The sequence below is a fragment of the Eleutherodactylus coqui genome, chromosome 5 (genome assembly GCF_035609145.1).
Source record: "Eleutherodactylus coqui strain aEleCoq1 chromosome 5, aEleCoq1.hap1, whole genome shotgun sequence".
NCBI lineage: Eukaryota > Metazoa > Chordata > Amphibia > Anura > Eleutherodactylidae > Eleutherodactylus > Eleutherodactylus coqui.
The window spans coordinates 27,411,365-27,428,766 of record NC_089841.1 but is presented as its reverse complement, the minus strand read 5'-3'; the positions used below and the strand labels follow the sequence as shown (position 1 = coordinate 27,428,766).

Here is a 17,402-nt window from a genome sequence, read left to right as displayed (position 1 = left end):
GGACGGAAATCGTTTGCACTTTTCTGCTTGCAGAGAATAAGTCGCAGCATGCTGCGATTTTGTACAGGTTATACACGGCCGCTGTCAGAATACCACATGCCTGATCCGACCCACCCTTCTTCTGGAGGCTTAAGGTCTCTGCTGATGTCCCCCAATGGGATCTTTAACTGTTGACCTTTCCCCAACTTTGGCGCATGCTCAAGTCGGCAAAATGGCGGACGCAAGTGCAGAAGCTGGGGAGGGTACAGGAACTTTAAAATCTCCTTACTCCTGGCTACTAAAAGTATCTGAGAGCCTGGAGCAGTGACCAAGGGCCACGGTAAGTGGTTCCCGGTCACGTGATCACCGTTATCCAATGGATAATGGCGATTACGTAAAAGTTAAAAACAGTTGTACTTCAATGCTTTTTTCAGTTTGGGCCCTGTTGTGCAGCCAGAAAGAAGATTAGGGCCTCAATGGGTATATTACTGAACACAGGACAAATAGGGGTATCCATTTTGGGGTGCAAGTCTTCATTCGTATGTGTGCTGTACAAAAAAAATGTTTTTTAAGTTACATGATTGCCAAAAAAATAAAAATCATAATTGTTTCCTTCTGCCTTGCTTAGATCCATTCAAAAGCTTTGGGGTCAAAATACGCAGTACACCCCCAGATAAAGGGATCTAGTTTTTAAAATGGCGTCATTTATGGGGGTTCTCTGTCGTTTTGCCCACTCAAGAGCTCTAGATGTGAGCAATGGGCCTAAAACACCTTCGAGCAAAATGTCTGTTCTGAAAGCCACCAGCTGCTCCGTTCAGTTTGGGCCCCCTTCTGCATACAGACATAAGATTAGGGGTATGTTTCCAAACATGGGTATGTTTCCCCTATTTTTTTTTTTTTTTAAATTCACCTATCCATAGTAAACTTGATAATACAATCATGATAACGTGAATTCGATATCCAGAGTTAGGAACATAAATATAAGTATATCATACATGTGTACTGTTTGGGCTATAGATTCCAGAGCGCTATATACTCTACAATAGATTAATGTTGTGTCTTTTTAGAGGTTGCGTCATTTGATACTTTTCTGTTATTTGGTATAGAAGTCAGGCTCACAGGCCTGTAGTTACCGGAGTCCACCTTATTCTGTTTTTTGAAGACAGGAACAACATTTGCCTTTCTCCAATCCTCCAGGACTTATCCTGTTTTCCAGAATTTTTTAAAGATTACGGCGAGTGGTTCAGCAATTACCTCTGTGGCTGGCGGATACTGCTTCCTTCAGTATCCTAGGATGTAGTTCATCTGAACCTGGAGACTTGAATTCATTTAATTTAGCTAAGTGTTCCCTCATCATCTAATGCTTATAGATAGTCTGCATTATTTTAATTCTTCATTGGCACAGGGTAAATCAGTTGACGTAGCATCTACTTTCCGAGAGAAAACGGAAGCAAAATAGTAATTGAATAGTTCAGCCTTCTCAACGTCATTTTAATCCAATTCTTTAAACCCCTGACACTTTCACTGAACCCCACCTTACATCTGGGTGACGTTATTTTGGCTGGCTGTCCATAGAAGGTCCAGTAGGAAACCTCTTGTCTGAGTGGGTTATGTTCTAACTACTCTGATTGCTACATAGCTGCAGGTCTAGAAACTGGACATACAGTAGATATTACATGGCGACTCAATGATACCCTCAGGTACATCATACACATGTATATTTAACATGGCTAAACACACTGCATGTTATGTGGTTTCAATTCTGAACATCTCAAGTTTACTGTGCTTTATGTTCCTCTCAAAAAGTCAGTTTTACAGTAAGCATAATTCTTGTGTGATGGACCCTACCAGACAAGCTCTTTAGAGGGGGATACGGAGACTCCTATCACAGTTACAGCTGATGATTAGCAGTTCTTTTCAAACACATAATGAAAGTTCAGCTGATAGTTCAGATGATAATTCAGCCCCCTGACTGTGTAGTCGTGCTCTGTAGCTTATTTAGGTGAATACATAAGTTAATACCACCTCCCAGCAGGCAGAGATGGTACTAACTAATCATGTAATATTGATGCACCGTAGGATTGATAGCTTAGAAGAGTGGAAGACAAAGCAGGGACAAATCTTAACACCAGAACAGTGCCTGCTAAGTAGACAAAAGACTGCACTGCATGGAAGTAACTGCAATGTATAAAAAATATTCAGAGACATTTAGAACACCGCAGAAAAGCAGAGGAGGGGTACAGGGATGGGAAAATGTGGTTTTTGCCAGAGTGGTGCTTTAAGGGAAAGACAGAAATATATTTTTAATTATTTACCTTTCAGCCATGTTTTCGGCTTTAGAAATATACCTTGCATGTATTACAGGGTTCAAAATCCAGTTGCATTGTTTACTTGTAGCTTGTTGAGTGGTGAAACTTCCAAAAAATGATCAAATTTTAGCAAAAGCGGACCTTGATCATTTTTTCCCCAAGGCCTTCATTTAATGCATATGTGTCAAATTAAGGTCCCCGGGCCAAATTCAGCCTGCTACCTTATTTACAGTCTTACAATTACAATCAGCCCTTTGAAATCAACCATAATGCTGATGTGGCCCTCGGTGAATATGAGTTTGACACAACTGATCTAGTATTTCTGGTTAGCGGTAATCCTGCCATCTCCACCGGCCTCATCAGACAACTACAAGACATCTAATAAGACTTAAGACAAGAGCTTCACAGCCCTACTACAGATAAGAGGGACATCTCCATCTACCTGATGGTCCTGTGGAAGAGGAGGACGGGGACATCTCTCTGGTGGGCTTCTCTTACTGGATGGAACTGCAGGAAACACAGACAGACAGAGGTCATTCTGTACATACAGATAATAAAGTCCCCGTGTATTTAGTCCTGTCCATTACCTGGTGATGGGAGCGGCTGACGGGTCTCCATCATGGCCTCCTTGTACAGATCCTTGTGTCCTTCTAAATACTCCCACTCCTCCATGGAGAAATAGATAGCGACATCCTGACACCTAATAGGAACCTGACAACACAATATACAGTCATCACCCAGAAGCCTCCAGTACTGTTACTGTATAATATCCCAGCATTCCCTGCAGCCTCACCTCTCCAGTCAGCAGCTCCATCATCTTGTTGGTGAGTTCTAGAATCTTCTGTACATTGATGTCCTCATGTATCAGGGGGTGAGATGGGGGCCCCATTATTGGGCTCCGGGGTCTTTCCCACCCATCACACACAGGGTCCCGACAGCCATCACTAGAGGTCTTCTTCACTACTGTGTAATCCTGTATATGGAAAGACAGAAATAAATATCACTACAGACATTTCCAGAGTCCATCACCTCTCCAGTGACATCATCTGTTATTACCATAGATAAGAATGATGTAATGTGATATCATCAGAATCTCTCCCCTCTCCAGTGACATCATCTGTTATTACCATAGATAAGAATGATGTAATCTGACATCATCAGAATCTCTCACCTCCCCAATCAGCTGGAAGAGTATCTCTAGGGTGAGATTTAATACACTTTCTGCCATCTTGTTTCTGTCCTTCTCCATCTTTGATGAATCAATTGTGTAGGGAACTGAATGAAAAGAATATGAACCAATGTAAAAACCACAAAAAACAACATAAAACTAAGTTTACTGGAGATAATAAGGGAAAACATTTAGAAGTATTTTCCCATTACTTAAAAAGTGATTGGCTTCAGCAGTCACATGTCCTGGTCAACAGCTACAAGGAGGGACAGAGTGGCTGTGAAGCAAATCATGTGAAAGATACGGATTACTTACCGGTAGTCCCATTTCCAGGAGTCATCACGACGGCCCCATTTACATATGGAGGTCGCCCTCTGACCCAGGTAGGGACAGGAAGAGTTTAAAAGCACCTCCCCTCTCCACCATGCTTTAGTGACTTACAAATTATTACGGTGGACAATGTTTACTAAACCAAAATTTACCTTTATTCGGTCATATTTACATTGAAAGAACATAAATTAAACTAGAAGGGAGGGAACTATGGGCCGTCGTGATGACTCCTGGAAATGGGACTACCGGTAAGTAATCCGTATCTTTCCAGAGCGTCGTCCCGACGGCCTCATTTACATATGGAGTATACCAAATTATACGTGGCTCTAGGGCGGGACTACTGCCTGAAGGACTTTTCGTCCATAGCCCAGGTCTTTGTCCGACTGGATGTTAACCCTGTAGTGTCGGATAAATGTGTGTATGCTAGACCAGGTGGCTGCTTTGCAAATCTGCTCGGCAGACGCCTGGCCTTTTTCTGCCCAAGAGGAGGAGAGAGAGCGTGTGGAGTGGGCTCTAATTTTCCCCGGAGGATCGAGACCCCTGGCTTTATATGCCTCTTGGATGGCAGTCTTGATCCACCTCGCAATGGTGCTCTTAGATGCCGTCTTTCCTTTTGCCGGCCCCTGAAATTGGATAAAGAGGTTATTATTTTTACGGAAAGAGCGGGTAGCCTCTAAATATGCTAGAACGGCTCTCCTAACATCTAGGCTATGAAATTCTCGTTCTTTTTCATTGCGGGGATTTTGACAGAAGGAGGGCAGAGTAATCGTCTGCTCCCTATGGAAACTTGACACTACCTTCGGTAGGAAGGCCGGGTCCAGTTTGAAGGAAATTCTGTCATCTTGTATTACCATGTATGGTTCAATACAGTATAACGCTTGTATTTCCCCTATTCTCCGAGCCGAAGTTATAGCGACTAAAAGGGCAACTTTTAGCGTGAGTAGTCTCAGGGAAAGTTGGGAGAGGGGTTCAAAGGGGGGTTGGCAAAAACTATTTAGGACTATATTTAGGTCCCAGGTAGGGAAGGTTTCTCTAATATAGGGTCGAAGCCTTTCTGCCCCTTTGAGAAATCTACGCACCCAGCGGTGTTCTGCCAAGGGGAAGTCTAGGTAGGATCCTAGTGCTGCCTTCTAGGGCTAAGGCCTTTCTCTAGGCCTGCCTGTGAAAATTCCAGGATCACGGGTATGTCAATCCCTGGGATTTTCCCTGGCTCTATCTTGCAGAAGTCTGTGAACTTCCTCCATATCCTATCATAAATGGCTGTAGTGATAGGTTTACGGCTTTTTGTCAGGGTGTTAATTACATTATGGGAGAGTCCCTTCCCACACAGTATCATGCTTTCAGCATCCATGCTGCTAGATTCAATTTTTCGACCCCCGGGTATGTTAGCAGGCCCTGGAGCAGGAGATCTTCCACGGCTGGTAGTAGGAGTGGACCCCGAATAGTCAAGGCTTTTAGCAGGGGATACCAGGGCCTTTTGTCCCACATAGGGGCAATTAGTATGACTGATGCCTGGCTGGTTTGGATTTTCCTGAGGGTGTGGGGGATCAGTGGGAAGGGGGGAAAGCCGTAGGCTAGGTCCATGTCCCAGTTTTGGGACAGGGCATCTACCCCGCACGGACCGTCTCTTGGGTTCAGCGAGTAAAAGTCCCGGCACTTAGAATTTTTCTTCGTAGCGAAAAGGTCTATCTGTGGTTCTCCCCATTGGCAGATTAGTTCATCGAAGACTCGCTGGTTCAGCCCCCATTCTCCTGGAAGGATGCTCTGTCTGCTCAGGAAGTCGGCAATGACGTTTGTGGACCCTTTTAGATGGATCGCTGAGAGAGACAGCACGTTGGATTCCGCCCAGCGGAGTATCTTTGTCGCCAGATGTTGCAGGTGTGGGTGTCGCATTCCCCCCTGGTGACGAACAAACGACAGAGCTGTCATATTATCGGTCAGAATTTTTATATGCCTTCATTTTAGAAGGGGTTCTGCTGCCTGAAGGGCCTCCCAGATTGCCCTTAATTCTCTGAAATTTGATGATCGCTTAGCTACTTGGGGGTCCCAGATTCCCTGTAGATTTAGGTCGGCTACTTGCGCTTCCCATCCCGTTTTGCTGGCATCTGTTGTGATGGGTACAGTAGGTTCTCGTGACCAGGAGGTACCTTTGCTTAGGTTCCCCTGTGAGGTCCACCAGCGTAGGGACTCTTTGACACGGATGGACAGGCTCACCTTCTTATCCAGGGATGTCTGCCGTTTGTCCCAGTTGGCAAGTATAAATCCTTGTAGTTGTTGGGTATGGGCTTGTGCCCATGGGACTATCTGAATGCAGGCTGTTAGCATGCCCAACACCTTCATTGTTTCTCTGATAGAAACAGTCGTAGCCTGACCGAGGGAGGTTACTCTTTGGATGAGGTCTTCCTTCCTAGATGGTGGAAGCCGGGACTCCTGGATGTGGGAGTCTAGCAATACACCCAGGTATACCTTCTGTGTACCTGGGTTCAGGTCGGACTTTTGTTTGTTGACTATCCACCCTAGACTGTTTACGGTAGACAAGACCATGGAAAGGTCTATACGTATGGTTTTTTCTGTCTTTGACACTAACAATAAGTCATCCAGATATGGGAATATACGGATTTGGTTCCGTCTGAAATAGGCTATCATCTCTATTATGATCTTGGTGAACACCCGAGGGGCGGTGGAGATTCCGAATGGAAGGGCCGTGAATTGATAGTGTTGGATTCTGTCACCTTCCCGCAGAGCGAATCTCAGGTATTTGTGATGGACTGCAGCTATTGGGACATGGTAATATGTGTCTTTAAGATCTATAGTGCACATTACACTATCCCGGTCTATTAGTGAGACAATAGATCTTACTGTTTCCATCTTGAATTTTTTGTATAAAATAAATTTATTTAGGGCTTTAAGGTTTTTTAATTAGAAATAGGGGGGAATAGAATCCCTCACCCCTTTTATGATCAGGGACTTGTGTAATGACCCCTAAGTCCTTGAGTTCCTGCACACCTTTTATGAGGTTCCCTTGTTCCTGTAGGGACCCAGGGGAGGTTATGAGGAATCTCCTAGGGGGTAGAGAGTGGAACTCAATTCGGTACCCTGCTTCGATTATTTGGAGTACCCAGGGGTTAGATGTTACCCCCTGCCACTGGCTTAGATAGCCTGCTAATCTTCCCCCTGTTTGTTCCGGAGAGGGTTGAGCTTCCTTACCCCGACCTCCCTTGGGGTACGACCATCTTCCAGTCTTTCCTTTCCCTTTAACTTCGGGAGGTGGCTGGCGTGTCCTCCTCGGAAAAGATGGTTTCCTGAAAGGTTGTCTGTCGGGAAGGGTCTTACTCTTGTCGCCGACTTTCTCTAGGATTTTGTCCAGGACGGGCCCAAACATGTATTCCCCTTGGAAGGGGATGGCGCAGAGCTTGTTTTTAGACGTTATATCTGCGGCCCATGTCTTCAGCCATAATGCCCTTCTTGCTGAATTGCTGAGGACTCCGGTTTTTGTACCGTATCTTACTGTCTCCGCTGATGCGTCAGCCAGGAAAGCGGTAGCCATTTTTAGGAGAGGAAGACAACTGGCTAACTCCTCTCTGGGGGCCCGATCTTTGATGGAGGCTTCCAGCCTGTTCAGCCATAGCACCATGGATCTGGCCACAGAAGTTGAGGCCTCAATGGTAAGGGACGTTGCCTCCCAGGCTTTCTTCATTAATCCGTCGATCTTTTTATCCATCGGATCAGACAACTGAGAAGTGTCCTCAAAGGGCAAGAGGGTTTTCTTGGCCACTTTTGCAATTTGTATGTCCACCTTAGGGGTCTCCCTGTACAGGCGGACGTCCTCAGTAGCGAACGCGAGCCGGTTTCGGATTTCTCTTGAAACCGCTATTCTTTTTTCCAGCTCTTGCCATTCGTCTGCGATCACTTGTTGCAAGGTGTGATTGACCGGGAACATGGTCTTTCTCCTGGACCGGAGGCCGCCGAACATTTCGTCTTGGATTGTCCTAGGCGGGTTATCCTCTTCAATTTGCATTGTCTCCCTCACCGCCTTGATGAGGTGCGCAATGTCGCTTGATGAGAAATAATATTTTCTCTCATCTTCTATAGGGACTGATGGATCCTCTAATTCTCCTTCAGACAGGAGCTCCAGTGATTCACCGGAGACTGAGCTTGCCGATTCAGTCTGCCTTGGCCTTTTAGGGACCCGGGACGGACCTGGCTGGGCCTGGGGAAGGGACGCCATGGAGGCCTGCAGTTCTTCCCGGATCATACAGCGGATGTCAGGTTTAAATGCCACTTTTTCTTCTGCAAGTATTTTCCCCGTGCATTCCTTGCATAGGGGCTTTTTATAACTTTCCTCGAGCCTTTTGCTGCAGAGGACGCATTTTTTTTGAGTTTTTCCTTGGGTCCATTTTCTTTGGACCTTCCTTATCCATCTACCCATGTAAAGTGGGGGAGAGGGGAGAGAAAAAGGGAACATATATACATCCGACTTGTACAAGTGGCAATTTTTGCGCATTCCTTTTGGCATATAGCCTACTTTGCAGGGTATCAGTCTCTCCCTCTCGTGCTGAGCTGTCGTGGGTAGACATACTCACATGCACTGTCTGGCAGTCAGCAGGATCCTCCATGGAGTTTAGCCTGCTTATATGGGGAGGATTTTGAATTTGGCGCCATTTCCGGGTTCTTGCCGGTAGCCACGCCCCCTACGTCGAGCGCGTGATGTCACCACGCCGGATGACATCACCACTATGCGCGCCGAGGATCCAGGAGCTCCGGGGGGCCGCCGCTGCCGTTCCCCTGCCAGGAGGAACTATCCCATCGCGGCGGCCCGAACATGCGGACCGCGCGAGGGAGACCAGTGCTGCTGAGGCGACTTACGGCTCCGGCGGCGGCGCAGGTCGGGGATGCAGGGACTCGGGAGTGTGCGGCCCCGACCTCTACACCTCCAGGGGGATCGCACAGCGTGCGGTAAGATTTCTCTTCTTCTTCCTACAGCTGCTTGGAGCTGCTCCTCTGTCCCACCATAGGGACAGGAAGACACTAAAGCATAGTGGAGAGGGGAGGTGCTTTTAAACTCTTCCTGTCCCTACCTGGGTCAGAGGGCAACCTCCATATGTAATGGGGCCGTCAGGATGACGCTCTGGAAAATCTCATTAAGGAGATTCTACAAGGAACCTGTTTTGTGAGTTTTATGAAGCCCAAACTACAGGCAACACAAAGTCCAGCAAGGGTTCTCCTCACCCGGATCAGTTGGACTGATAGCCTAGAACCAGGCAGGGAGAAGTCGGCAGCGAATGCCCTACTTACTCTTCTCCAAGTTCAGAGCTGCTTTTTCCAGTGTTTGTCTCTGAAGCGCTGCAGTGTTTTAGAGCACAATATAGATGTCTGCAATGTACATGCGTGTTGGGATGTATGTATGACATCGGGCAGCAGAATCCTCCTGACAGCTTCCCTTTAACCCCTTCCTGCAGCCATTTTTTCCCTACTGTCCAGGGGCAATTGCTTATTTTCTGGTAAGAGAACTGTATGCGAGCTTCTTTGGAGGAACAAGCAGTCTTTTTTTAAAGCCTCATTTAACATACGGAGAACTTTGTAAAATATTCTATTAGAAGAACATTTATTAAGAAATTTTCTTTAAAAATTGTGCTGGAATTATTTAAAAAACGTGATTGAGCCATAGTTCTTTTTTGTACATCGCTGTGCAGTAAATGGACACGTTCTTCCTATTTCAGTGTGCCGGTGAGAATACGGCGATGACAAATTTCTGTAGTTTCGGTTATCTTTTACTTCTTTTTTAAAAATTACCCTTTTTTGATTAAAGCTGCTTTCTGTGAAGGAAACTGTATTTTGTATTAATGAGTTTGTTTTGTGTTTCAGTAGAACAGCGCTTCTGTAAGACATACGGAGAAGCAAGCAGGATGTTCTACAGACCCCCCCCGTGGGTGCGGCCCCTCTAGTGCTTATCTAGTGATAACAGGAGTACCCAATGATGTCAGGAGGATGTGGCCCCTGTAATACACGGCTGTTACACCCGCCGCATACAGCCATTTGTATTCTGCTATAAAACCCACCTAGTAAAGCGGAGACTCAGCCCACATAACACATGACGTGTCCATAGAGTGATTCCGAGCTCGAACCAACCTCACCCAATTAGTCACCCGCATTATATCTAACACTCCAAATGCTGAACCCCAGAACTTCTCATATTTCCCTCGGTGGATCTGTGGGAGATGTTGTTTATTGCCGGCTGAGCTGCAGTTTGTATTAGTGCTGTTTTAGGGGATTTAGGACTAGTTAAGTTTTTATTCCATTTTTGGTTAGACGAGGCGACTACAAATCAGCCATTCTAGCATTAGTTTTCTCTCTTACATAACATTCACTATGTGGCATAAATACCCATGCTACTTTAACGTTTGAGCGATAATCATTGCGACTAAATGGGCCTCAACTCACATTGCTGATTATATTTTTCAATAAGTCCCAGCAAATTATGCTGGTTAAATCATTAACCCCTTAGTGACAGAGCGAAATTTTGGAAATCTGACAAGTGTCAATTTAACATAGATTAACTCTGTAAAGGTTTTGCATATCCAAGTGATTATGATATTGTTGTTTTTTCTGCCACGTATTGTACTTTATTTAGGTGAAAAAAATAGACTGATAGAAGTTTTGTATATTCAGTAAAAGTGCCAAAATTGGAAAATTTTCAACCGTAATATCTCAAATATGTGCAAACGTACAAAATTTTGATAAGATTTATATATATGTCCATCGGTTTACCTTATTCTGGATGCACATTTGAAAAACTTTACTTTTCTTTACCCATTTAGGAGACTCACTCCCCTCCCCCCTTAGCTATGATCCTACTAAATATGTCCATTACCTGGTGATGGAAGCGGCTGGCGGGTCTCCATCATGGCCTCCTTGTACAGATCCTTGTGATCTTCTAAATACTCCCACTCCTCCATGGAGACATAGACAGCGACATCCTGACACCTTATAGGAACCTGACAACACAATATACAGTCATCACCCAGAAGCCTCCAGTGCTGTTACTGTATAATGTCCCAGCATTCCCTGCAGCGTCACCTCTCCAGTCAGCAGCTCAATCATCTTGTTAGTGAGTTCTAGAATCTTCTGTACAGTGATGTTCTCATGTATCAGGGGGTGAGGTGGGGGTCCCGTGATTGGGCTCAGGGGTCTTCCCCATCCATCACATGCAGGGACCCGACAGCCATCACTAGAGGTCTTCTTCACTACTGTGTAATCCTATATGTTCGGGGGACATTATTAAATATCACTACAGACATTTCCAGAGTCCATCACCTCTCCAGTGACATCATCTGTTATTACCATAGATAAGAATGCTATAATGTGACATCATCAGAATCTCTCCCCTCTCCAGTGACATCATCTGCTATTACCATAGATAATAATGATATAATGTGACATCATCAGAATCTCTCCCCTCTCCAGTGACATCATCTGTTATTACCATAGATAAGAATGCTATAATGTGACATCATCAGAATCTCTCCCCTCTCCAGTGACATCATCTGTTATTACCATAGATAAGAATAATGTAATGTGACATCATCAGAATCTCTCCCCTCTCCAGTGACATCATCTGTTATTACCATAGATAAGTATGATATAATGTGACATCATCAGAATCTCTCACCTGCCCAGTAAGCTGGAAGAGTATCTCTAGGGAGAGATTTGATACGTTTCTTGCCATCTTGTTTCTGTCGTTCTCCATCTTTGATGAATCAATCCTGTAGGGGCCTGAATGGAAAGAATATGAACCAATGTAAAAAACACAAACAACATAAGAATACATTTACTGGGTATAATAAGGGGAAGAATTTAAAAATTGTCGCCCATTAGTAAACATTGCTTCACAACCCCTGTATCCCTCCTGTTTGCTGCTGAGCAGGACATGTGACTGCTACAGCCAATCACTGGCCACATCAGTGACCTTTTGTAGCCAGTGATTGGCTGCAGCAGTCACATGTCCTCGTCAGTAGCAAGCAGGAAGAATGCAGGGCCTGTGAAGCAATTATAACAAGTGGTTCTGCACTGCAATGCCTTATGACTTGTAATAGCTCTCCCTCTGTAACCCCTTTACCTGCCGTGATCTACATAAATTGCAGCATGTAAGGGGTTAACAACGGGGGTAGCTGTCCTTATGTACCCCTATTATTGCATCAGGAGGTCAGCTATCGGCTACAGACTGCTCCTGCTGTGGGATGGCGCAGGCTCAGCTTCTGACCTGCGGTATTAACCCCTTGAGTGGCACGCCCGGAAAATTTCCGGGGACGAGCTCCACTGCTCATAGCAACATAGCCCGGAAGATTTCCGGGCTATGTATCACTATGGGAGCTGCAGAGCACAATGCCACAAGCTGTGACAGTGTGCTCTGCCTGCACAGACCCACACAGAGCAGTGCAAGGGCTTTGAAAAACCAGCAGAAGATATTGCCGACATGTCGGCAATGTCCTGCTTTGTTTACAAGTTGCCATAGAGACCATCGGCTTGTCAGAAGCAAGCCGATGGTCTCTGTGGCAGGGAGAGCTGGTTGTTAGCTGTCAGAGGACAGCTAGGTACCAGCTCTTACAGCAGAGATCAGAGAAAACCTCCGATCTCTGCTGTGTTAACCCTTTACATGCTGCCGTCTATGTGACTGCAGCATGTAAAGGGCTGTCACCATCGGACCCCCGGAATGTGATCAGGGGTCCTGATGGGTCCCTGTGGAAGTCCCCTAAAGGGACAAAAAAAAAATTTAAAAAAAAAAGGAAAAAAATTATTAAAAAAATTAAAAAAACACTTGTCTTCCTTTACTTTGTAAAAAATCAAAAATACAATCACACATGTGGTATCCATGTGTCGTAATGACCCAGAGAAGGAAGTTAATACATTATTTAACCCCTTAATGACATGGCCCCTTTTTTTCTTTTTTCCCCATTTCTTTTTTTCCTCCCCCCTGTTTAAAAAATCACAACTTGTCCCGCAAAAAACAAGCCCTCACATGGCCATGTCAATGGAAAAATGAAAAAGTTATGGCTCTTGAGACGCAACTGCAAAACTAGTTGAAATTCAATGATTAGACCATTTTAAAAAACCTGCCCTGGTGGGCACAACAGGGTGGTAGGAAACCCGCCACTCAAGGGGTTAAGGGGATAAAGAATTCTTAAAGGGAACCTATTTTGTGAGTTTTATAAAGCCTAAATTAGAGGCAACACAAAATCCTGACAGGGTTCTCCTCACCCGGATCAGTTGGACTGATAGCCGACCCAGGCAGGGAGAAGTCGTCAGTGACCGCCCCACTGACTCTTCTCCAAGTTCAGAGCTGCTTTTTCCATTATTTTCTCTGAAGCGCTGCAGTGTTTTAGAGCACAATATAGATATCTGCAACGTACATGCGTGTTGGGATGTATGTGTGACAATATACATGTCTACAACGTACATGCGTGTTGGGATGTATGTATGACATCGGCAGCACAAACTCCCTGACGGGTTCTGACCTCAAAGCTGAACAATTAAAATGCTGGAAGCATCGGATCCAAACCCGCATGCTGCTGGACAGACCCCAATGATAATAATAATAATGAGATCTGGATGGCATTGTCCTGGACTAAATAACTCAGCATGCTAGAAACATTTAAGGCTGCCTTCACACTAGAGATACAATCCCGCGAAGCGAGGAAGAATGAAACCACAGAATTATGAATCCATTGATTTTAAATAGTTTCATTCCCATTTGTGAGGTTACACTCATGCGATGTGGAGAGGAAAAAAAACAAATGTCCCATCTATCTGGGTTCACCTACAGAGCCTCCTTTTATCTCACTGCAATACCTGAACTTGCAATTTTCATGCAATGCATTGTGTTTTTAACATTAGAAACTCTAATTGTCTATCGCGAGAAAAACCTGCAAGAAAATCGTAAACTGTAGCGATGAAATTGAAAATTGTCGCGGAAAAATCCCGATTGGCCGTGTGAGGGAGCAATGAATGAGCCACCAAACTAGTAAGGAAACGCGAAGTTTACAGAATAGTGACCGGTGACATCAGATAGCGGTGACAGTAGTGACAGAATAGTGACTGGTGGCATCAGATAGTGGTGACAGTAGTGACAGAATAGTGACTGGTGACATCAGATAGCGGTGACAGTAGTGACAGAATAGTGATAGGTGACATCAGATAGTGGTGACAGTAGTGACAGAATAGTGACCGGTGACATCAGATAGTGGTGACAGTAGTGACAGAATAGTGACCGGTGACATCAGATAGTGGTGACAGTAGTGACAGAATAGTGACCGGTGACATCAGATAGTGGTGACAGTAGTGACAGAATAGTGACCGGTGACATCAGATAGTGGTGACGGTAGTGACAGAATAGTGACAGGTGACATCACATAGTGGTGACAGAATAGTGACAGAATAGTGACCGGTGACATCAGATAGTGGTGACGGTAGTGACAGAATAGTAACCGGTGACATCAGATAGTGGTGACAGTAGTGACAGAATAGTGACAGGTGACATCAGATAGTGGTGACGGTAGTGACAGAATAGTAACCGGTGACATCAGATAGTGGTGACAGTAGTGACAGAATAGTGACAGGTGACATCAGATAGTGGTTACAGTAGTGACAGAATAGTGACCGGTGACATCAGATAGTGGTGACGGTAGTGACATAATAGTGACCGGTGACATCAGATAGTGGTGACAGTAGTGACAGAATAGTGACAGGTGACATCAGATAGTGGTGACAGTAGTGACAGAATAGTGACAGGTGACATCAGATAGTGGTGACAGTAGTGACAGAATAGTGACCGGTGACATCAGATAGTGGTGACGGTAGTGACATAATAGTGACCGGTGACATCAGATAGTGGTGACAGTAGTGACAGAATAGTGACAGGTGACATCAGATAGTGGTGGCAGTAGTGACGGAATAGTGACCGGTGACATCAGATAGTGGTGGCAGTAGTGACGGAATAGTGACCGGTGACATCAGATAGTGGTGACAGTAGTGGCAGAATAGTGACCGGTGACATCAGATAGTGGTGACAGTAGTGACATAATAGTGACAGGTGACATTAGATAGTGGTGACAGTAGTGACAGAATAGTGACCGGTGACATCAGATAGTGGTGACACTAGTGACAGAATAGTGACCGGTGACATCAGATAGTGGTGACAGTAGTGACATAATAGTGACCGGTGACATCAGATAGTGGTGACAGTAGTGACAGAATAGTGACAGGTGACATCAGATAGTGGTGGCAGTAGTGACGGAATAGTGACCGGTGACATCAGATAGTGGTGACAGTAGTGACAGAATAGTGACAGATGACATCAGATAGTGGTGACGGTAGTGACAGAATAGTGACCGGTGACATCAGATAGTGGTGACAGTAGTGACAGAATAGTGACCGGTGACATCAGATAGTGGTGGCAGTAGTGACGGAATAGTGATAGGTGACATCAGATAGTGGTGACGGTAGTGACAGAATAGTGACAGGTGACATCAGATAGTGGTGACAGTAGTGACCGTTGACATTAGATAGTGGTGACATCAGATAGTGGTGACGGTAGTGACAGAATAGTGACAGGTGACATCAGATAGTGGTGACAGTAGTGACAGGTGACATCAGATAGCGGTGACAGTAGTGACAGAATAGTGACCGGTGACATCAGATAGTGGTAACAGTAGTGACAGAATAGTGACCGGTGACATCAGATAGTGGTGACAGTAGTGACGGAATAGTGACCGCTGACATCAGATAGTGGTGACGGTAGTGACAGAATAGTGACCGTTGACATTAGATAGTGGTGACATCAGATAGTGGTGACGGTAGTGACAGAATAGTGACAGGTGACATCAGATAGTGGTGACAGTAGTGACAGGTGACATCAGAGAGTGGTGACAGTAGTGACAGAATAGTGACCGGTGACATCAGATAGTGGTGACATCAGATAGTGGTGACAGTAGTGACAGGATAGTGACCGGTGACATCAGATAGTGGTGACAGTAGTGACAGAATAGTGACCGGTGACATCAGATAGTGGTGACATCAGATAGTGGTGACAGTAGTGACAGGATAGTGACCGGTGACATCAGATAGTGGTGACATCAGATAGTGGTGACAGTAGTGACAGGATAGTGACCGGTGACATCAGATAGTGGTGTCAGTAGTGACAGGATAGTGACCGGTGACATCAGATAGTGGTGTCAGTAGTGACATAATAGTGACCGGTGACATCAGATAGTGGTGACAGTAGTGACATAATAGTGACCGGTGACATAAGATAGTGGTGACTGTAGTGACAGAATAGTGACCGGTGACATCAGATAGTGGTGACAGTAGTGACATAATAGTGACAGGTGACATCAGATAGTGGTGACAGTAGTGACAGAATAGTGACCGTTGACATTAGATAGTGGTGACATCAGATAGTGGTGACGGTAGTGACAGAATAGTGACAGGTGACATCAGATAGTGGTGACAGTAGTGACAGGTGACATCAGATAGCGGTGACAGTAGTGACAGAATAGTGACCGGTGACATCAGATAGTGGTGACAGTAGTGACAGAATAGTGACCGGTGACATCAGATAGTGGTGACAGTAGTGACAGAATAGTGACCGGTGACATCAGATAGTGGTGACAGTAGTGACAGAATAGTGACCGGTGACATCAGATAGTGGTGACAGTAGTGACAGAATAGTGACCGGTGACATCAGATAGTGGTGACAGTAGTGACAGAACAGTGACCGGTGACATCAGACACGTCTTCTATGGTCTAGATGGCGGATAGAGTTATGTCGCTCACCGGTGGATCCTCCGTGTTTCTCCCTACAATTTCTGCGTTCGCTCCGGACGTTCCGCAGGTTTTTCTCCTCTTCTACAACTTCTGACTTGCAGTGACTGTAACAAACAATGGCGCTGCTCTCCATAGACGGCGCTTCCCTGTGTGGGAGACTCACACCGACCTACAGATGACAACGTGCCACCTTCTTCCTGTCACTGCAGAAAGCCCCTGAGCTGCCGTCTGTCAGCGATCCCTCAGTGGGCCCCTTCCTCACAGCCCCTATAGGACTCAGTGGCCAGTGCAGGATTGCAGTGATTAACCCTTAAACTCCTAATTGTCCCCCCTGCTGTGTGAGGAGCACATGTCACCTCTCAGGCAGTGAAAGGGTTACAGCTGGTAATTTCCAGCAGCGACTCCCATCATCCACCAGGGGGCGCCGGCCCCTTCATGAGGACCCATCATACGGCCTGCTGATGACAGAAGGTCTCACAACCCTCCTGTACCTCCACCGGGGTAGATGCTGGAATGTAGGGGCTCCTAGGAGGTCTGAGGACAGGAAGTCACATGGTGTAATGTCACATGACTGGAGGGGGAGGGGCTTACTAATAATGCAGTTCTGTGGAGAGAGAAGGCGAGGAGGTTGCTGGAAGAGCTGTGACTGGAATGAAGGAAGGAGTGGTGTCATGTGTACATAAGGAGAGCACCCAGAAGGGTTGTGAGAAGGCCCCCTAGGTGTCTCCACACACTTTTTGAGACTACACCCCTCCTGACCCCCATTACAGGCTTCTCACCAGCTAAGCCAGAAGATT

At 45.7% G+C, this 17,402-nt stretch overlaps 1 protein-coding gene across 1 annotated transcript in view; it reads right to left on the bottom strand.

The window, feature by feature from the left end:
* LOC136629122 (zinc finger protein 135-like) overlaps positions 1–17,089 on the bottom strand; it is a 489,576-nt gene extending 472,487 nt beyond the window's left edge. Inside the window, exons 1-6 of the mRNA XM_066605258.1 lie at positions 16,615–17,089; positions 11,456–11,559; positions 10,864–11,043; positions 10,658–10,781; positions 3,460–3,563; positions 3,082–3,261 (exon numbers count right to left, since the gene is read on the bottom strand). Of these exons, the coding sequence (XP_066461355.1) occupies positions 3,082–3,261; positions 3,460–3,563; positions 10,658–10,781; positions 10,864–11,043; positions 11,456–11,559; positions 16,615–16,738 (816 nt within the window). The 5' untranslated portion in view covers positions 16,739–17,089. The remainder of the gene's footprint in view (positions 1–3,081; positions 3,262–3,459; positions 3,564–10,657; positions 10,782–10,863; positions 11,044–11,455; positions 11,560–16,614) is intronic.
* Positions 17,090–17,402: the final 313 nt, after the last annotated feature.